Here is a 6,109-nt window from a genome sequence, read left to right on the forward strand (position 1 = left end):
AAATTGATAGATAGCTATATATATATATATATATATATATATGTTTATATATGCATGAAAGGGAAAAAAAAAAACATAAAGACGTTTTAAAAAAATTAAATAATCAGTACTATATTATCATCATTATAATCAGGCTTCATGGAAGAAAGGTTTGGGAAGGACAAAATGATGTTATATAATTTACTGATAACAGTCAATGTTACTCATTTTAATTCCGCTATCAATGCCATTAGATAGATGAAAGAATTTTTTCTTAAATTAACAGATGGAATATCATTTTCATTTTTATTTTTTTTTTTAAATCAATTTGACATATTTTTAAGCCTAACAAAAATTTATTAACCTTTTAAAAATTTTTCATTCCATTCAGAAATGAAATTTGAAAAATAATAATGCTATCTATTTTCCATTATCCTAACTAACAATTGCAAACAACTGAAATTCATCTGGATAATGATAATATCAGTTCGGAATGCGTCCGCTATTAACAGCTGTTACAATGTTTTGCAATGAAATTTAGCAGTCGCTTTCCGGATTTATTTCATACTTTTTTTTACTGAAAAAGAAAATCCAATTTCGATAATGCAAATTAAACATTTCTCAAATTATTTTCAATTTTTTTACAGTAGCAAAAAAAAAAAGAAGCGAAACAATAAATGAGGAATAATTATCAGTAACAATGACAAATTTACGTGTTATCAATATGATTATCATTATTCTTGGTATTTTTCTCATCATTACACCTGCACATTTTTGTTCAACTTTACCACCAGAAGCGAAAATGACAACGGTATTGTCTTTAATGTCTCATTGCTAGTTCTTTTTTTTTTTTGGCTAAATAAATTAATTTATCTTATTGTTGTTTTTTTATCCAATTTCACTTTATGATTACCATATATTTAAGTTTCCTTTTTGTTTTTTCTATCTCATTTCTTAAATATCGTACGGTTGTCACATAAGTACTGTATATTCGGTAACATGAAAAATGATATTATTGAGATAGTAACTTTATTATTATGATGTAATTACTGAAATTATTACAACATCCATATACATCATTATTTTTTATATTAGCAATTTTTTATTGACAAATTTAAACTATGCTAATTTTGTTACAATTCTTGTTAAAATAAATGTTCACATTCACTGATATGAAAAAAGAAAAGAATTCATTTAGGATGAAATAATACTTTATTATGGTTATCCGGCACAAATATTTCATGCATATACCACTGATGGCTATATTTTAGATCTTCACCGTATTCCGTTTGGCAGAAACGGTTAGTTTCATTACAAGCTTTTCTTCCTAATATCCAAGGGAAAAAAAAAAATTTCACTATGCTTCTTGAAATGAACTTAATTACTGGAAATGAACTCGATTACTGGAAATGCACTTAATTATTAAAAATGAATTGATTATTGTAGATGAGCTTAATTATTCAATTGTGAAAATGTTTTCTTCATAATAATCCTATTATACATCAAGCAATTATTCCTTAGAATAATTATTTGATAGAATGACCAATCGATCATTTCGATATGTCCTTCAACTTATCATTAGTGACCATTTTTGATATGCATCCTTAACTACTATTTGATGAAAACAATGAAAATATATTTGATGAGTATTAATTAAAAAGATGATATATTTCTATGAAAACTTTTTAGGTTATTCTACTAAACAAAAACATCGTCCAGTAATTTTACTGCAACATGGCTTACTTGGTTCAAGTACTGATTGGGTAGGAAATCTTCCAAATCAATCTTCTGGTAGAGTTTTTATTACATCAAAAAAACATAGTTCATATATAAACAAGAGTACATCCATTACAGTATTGTAATACAGAAAGAGTAATTAGTGCTGTATAATGTTAATGAATTATTTGATAAGTTTATCAATCAATAATAAATCAATCGTTTCTTATCCTATACGTATGAGGTTGTCAACAATTTTCTTCAGCTGTGACAAAACTAAGGATTATTCTTGCTTCTTTGATTGATAATACCTTAAACTGAGATAATTAAACCTTTATTACTATAAGCTTGTTAATATGATAACGAGCTTAATGATAATAATTTCGATAGGATAAATTAATGACTAATAATATGGAATGAAACCTTAATAATACCCGATATCGTCTATCTAACTGATCTCGTTGAAACACATCCTAAGAAATGTTTAATGATTCTCATAACTCTTCTGATGAAATTCTTAGATCACAAGAATTGTCGCATTTATTATTGTCACATTGTCGTATTCGCACATAGATACACAATGGTAGCTCAATTTTTGCTTACATCATATATTACACAAAAAAAGGAATTGTTGATTCATTGCTTCTCCTCGCAATTTCGATGACAGAAATGATAAAATACATCATGAATTCTTTTATTTGTATATATTGAAATTAGCATTTCAATTATTCTTTTCCATTTTCAAATTAAATTTTAATTTCATCATTCATCTTGGCTGATGCTGGATTTGATGTTTGGCTTGGTAATTCACGTGGTAATAAATATGCATTAAATCATGTTAATTATACCGTGAAGGATAATTTATTTTGGAAATTCAGGTTAATTAATCAAAAATTATCGGAATAAAAAAGAACACTGGAATTTAGGGTTAGTCCATAAGCATAAAATTTTTGTAAAACGATAATTAAGTAAAGTTTATTTAAAAAAAAAAAATTGAAAGAAAAACCAAAAAGAAATCAAGAGATTATCATGATTAATTAATGTTAAATTTCAGTTGGGATCAAATGGCAATGTATGATTTAGATGCAATGTTTGATTTGATATTAAGAGAAACAAGACAAAAAAGTTTATATTATATGGGATTTTCACAAGGTACAACGATTATGTTTGCAAAACTTTCACGAAATCCAGAATTTGCATCAAAGGTTTCATCCCTTCTTTTTTTTTTAATTGCTCAAAATTTGAATCTAAAAATAATTTTGATTTTATCAATAAATTTATCCTAAAATTTGATATCATTAAAAAATGGTACGAAAAAAGTATTTCATCTAATATTTTCAAAAATTATACACAAATGCAAACTTGAAAATATTGCATTATTTCTGCATTGGTGATAATTAAAAGTAAATAATCCAAACAGTAATTGCTTCTTTCTTTTTTTTTATTAGGAAAGGTGAATTTGAAATCTTATAAATAAGGAATTTCAAAGATAGCCAAAGATATAATTTCAACAATAAAATTTTTAGATTCGAAAATTTTTTGCATTAGGACCAGTTGGAACTGTTGCTCATGTAAAAGGATTATTCCGAATACTTGCTACCAAATTTTTTTCAATGATAAGGTATTATTCATATGATATAACATCATATCATTTCATCCTGTTTTAGTGATTAATGAAAAATAGTTTGATAAATGAATGTCTGAAAAGAAAAATGCCTACCAATTAATTTCCTGAATTATTAGTGTTCGTGGAAAAATGCGCATCAATTAATTCCATCTACCATTATTGTTTATGAAAAAAATGCCTACAATTAATTTCATATATTATGATTGTTGATTTAAACGATATATTTCAATTAATCAGATATGAAAACAACTTTCATTTCAGTTAATGCGATTAGTCTTTGGTGATAAATTTTTTGCTTTTGATTACAAATTAGCAAAATTAACTAGCATGCTAATTTGTGACAAACCTTTTTTAAATCCATTATGCCGAGATGTTCTCTTTCAAATAGCAGGTCCCGAAAGTAATCAATTCAATGAGGTATATGTATCCATTTACTGTGAAACTTTAAATTTTTACAATTCTCTTTTGCTTTTTTCTTTTGATTGATGATTATTTTACACATAATCTTCACATTTAATAAGGATTATTGATTTAATTTATTGAATGAATAATCTGCAGAGCCGTGTATCGGTATATATTGGAGGACAAGGTGGTACATCAGTAATGAATATGATTCATTGGATACAAATGGTTAATAGCGGGAAATTCCAAGCTTATAATTATGGGTCAACGAAGGAGAATCAAATATATTATGGAAGTGTAAAATTTTATTTTCATTTTTAGGTTAAGCTTAAAAAGGAAAATTAATAATTTAATAAATTTGAACAAAAATTTGAGTATTAAATCATAGATTTGATATAATTTAATCATATGATTGAACGATTAATAAAACTTTGTTCAAAAAGTTATAATTTCTTCCTTAAAATTACATCCAATTTTAATTTTTCTCCAGGATTCACCACCAATCTACAATCTAAGTTTGGTTAATGTTCCAATTTATTTGTTTTCGGGTATGAATGATTGGCTTGCAAATCCTGTAGATATTCAAGTTAGCTATTCAAATATTAAAATTTATTTGGACAAATAAAAATGCTAGCATTTATTAATTATTTTAATGAATAAAATTTTTTTTTTAATGAGACAAAAATTATTATTACGCGATTACTTTGATTTACTTCCAGGAATCACTGCTATCAATGTTACCAAATAAGTCAATCAAACGAAGAAAACAATTCAACGATTACAATCATTTGGATTTCATTTGGGGTTTAAGAGCGGCTGACGAAATTTATCGACCAATTATATCGATCATTAAAATGCGAAAAAGAGTGAAGAAATTGCTCGACAATTTTATGACAACGAAAGTTCGCCAAATTTAATTCTCATACAAGAATGAATTACGTGCAATATTGCTGTTCATTAATTAATGAATTGAAATTATTAATAAGAAACAACAATAGGAATAGTTTCTGTAAATTTTTCCCCTCAGTTCAGACTATTCCATTAAGTTTTTCCTTTTTGCTAGTACTTTAAAATTAGGTTTTTCTTCTTTTTGTACTTTTTCAAGTTTAATTTAAATAAATACACCTATTCCATTCGCTATTATCGTTTACCAATAAATCTGTTATACATTTGAAGAAAAAGGAAATAAACAACATGTGAAAGAATACCGTATCCAAATCACACCGATTGTATAAACAGAACAAGGTTATGGAAATACTTTTCAAAAAGAGCAGCACAATAATATATCAACAAATTTCAAAGTAAGTAAGCTAAAATGAAAAGCTATCGTTTAAAGTTATTTGGTGGGAATTATGAACGATCATATTTAAATATAATCTAAATATTAGCAGTCTAATAAGCTAATTATCAGAATAAATTGACACGGACAATGTAATGGTAATTTTAACAAATATAACTATAATACTTCCAGCAGTAAACAAATGAAATTAATTACTTTGACTTATATATGGGAACATTTCAATAATTTTTTGGCAAAGAGATCAAGTTTTAACAAAAAAAATCAAGTTTTTTAAATTCTTGAAACTAATAATTTTAGCGAACTTCAGGGTGAAAATTGAAGATCGTACCGAGTACTGTGTGTATTCATAGCTAAAGATTAGATGGTTGTAATATATAAGCTAACAATGTAGACACATATAAGGTCAAAGTTCACCAAGTGACATCCCCTAATATCATTGTGTTAATTAACGCATAAACATGTGCACGCTATAAAACATAAAAGCAAAAAAGTGACATTATTAGCAGACATAATTTTTTGTTGACTAATATCATTCCATATGATCAGCTGCTTCTTCCACAATCACTCACATACACACACACATACATACATACACCCACATACATACACACATATATACACATACATATAAACATGCGCATACATACGTCAAATAAAGAAGAGTTAAATGTACAAAAAGGGACAGATGCGCATACAATCGAATCTTTACAATGAAAAATGAATTCCACCCCCTATTTTAACAGTCTCTTTTCTCTTCTTCTCCTCAAAATTCACATTCTTTTGGTGATTTCTACATGATCATCCAATTTGTTTCTTTTTTCCTCCTCATTTTCAATAAAATCTTCTATTTTTATTTATTATTATATTTCGTTAGTTTACTAAAGAAAAATTAGTAATATTAAGTAAGTGAAATGAAAATATTTAAGCAAAACATAATTGAGCGAATCGTATTAATTAGCAGTAATTAATCAAATGTTAAATTAGCTACAAATCATTATTAAACAACTGTTTACAGCAATGCAAAATATAGCATTCAATTGATCGTTTGTTAGAAGTATTGATAATTATTGCTATCAGCTGGTCGA

General features: G+C 26.2%; 2 protein-coding genes across 2 annotated transcripts; both read left to right on the top strand.

Annotated features, from left to right (window-relative positions):
- Positions 1-679: 679 nt before the first annotated feature.
- LOAG_11804 (hypothetical protein) lies at positions 680-1,841 on the top strand (the record flags this gene model as incomplete). The annotated part of the gene is made up of 3 exons (XM_020448421.1): positions 680-790; positions 1,178-1,280; positions 1,669-1,841. The coding sequence occupies 3 exons, from the start codon at positions 680-682 to the stop codon at positions 1,839-1,841; spliced, it is 387 nt and encodes a 128-aa protein (XP_020301434.1).
- A 918-nt stretch (positions 1,842-2,759) lies between these two features.
- Positions 2,760-4,641, top strand: LOAG_11805 (hypothetical protein; the record flags this gene model as incomplete). Its single annotated transcript, XM_003147323.1, has 6 exons — positions 2,760-2,900; positions 3,222-3,266; positions 3,584-3,739; positions 3,881-4,021; positions 4,215-4,310; positions 4,444-4,641. The coding sequence occupies 6 exons, from the start codon at positions 2,760-2,762 to the stop codon at positions 4,639-4,641; spliced, it is 777 nt and encodes a 258-aa protein (XP_003147371.1).
- Positions 4,642-6,109: the final 1,468 nt, after the last annotated feature.

This window comes from Loa loa, assembly GCF_000183805.2.
Source record: "Loa loa unplaced genomic scaffold supercont3.76, whole genome shotgun sequence".
NCBI lineage: Eukaryota > Metazoa > Nematoda > Chromadorea > Rhabditida > Onchocercidae > Loa > Loa loa.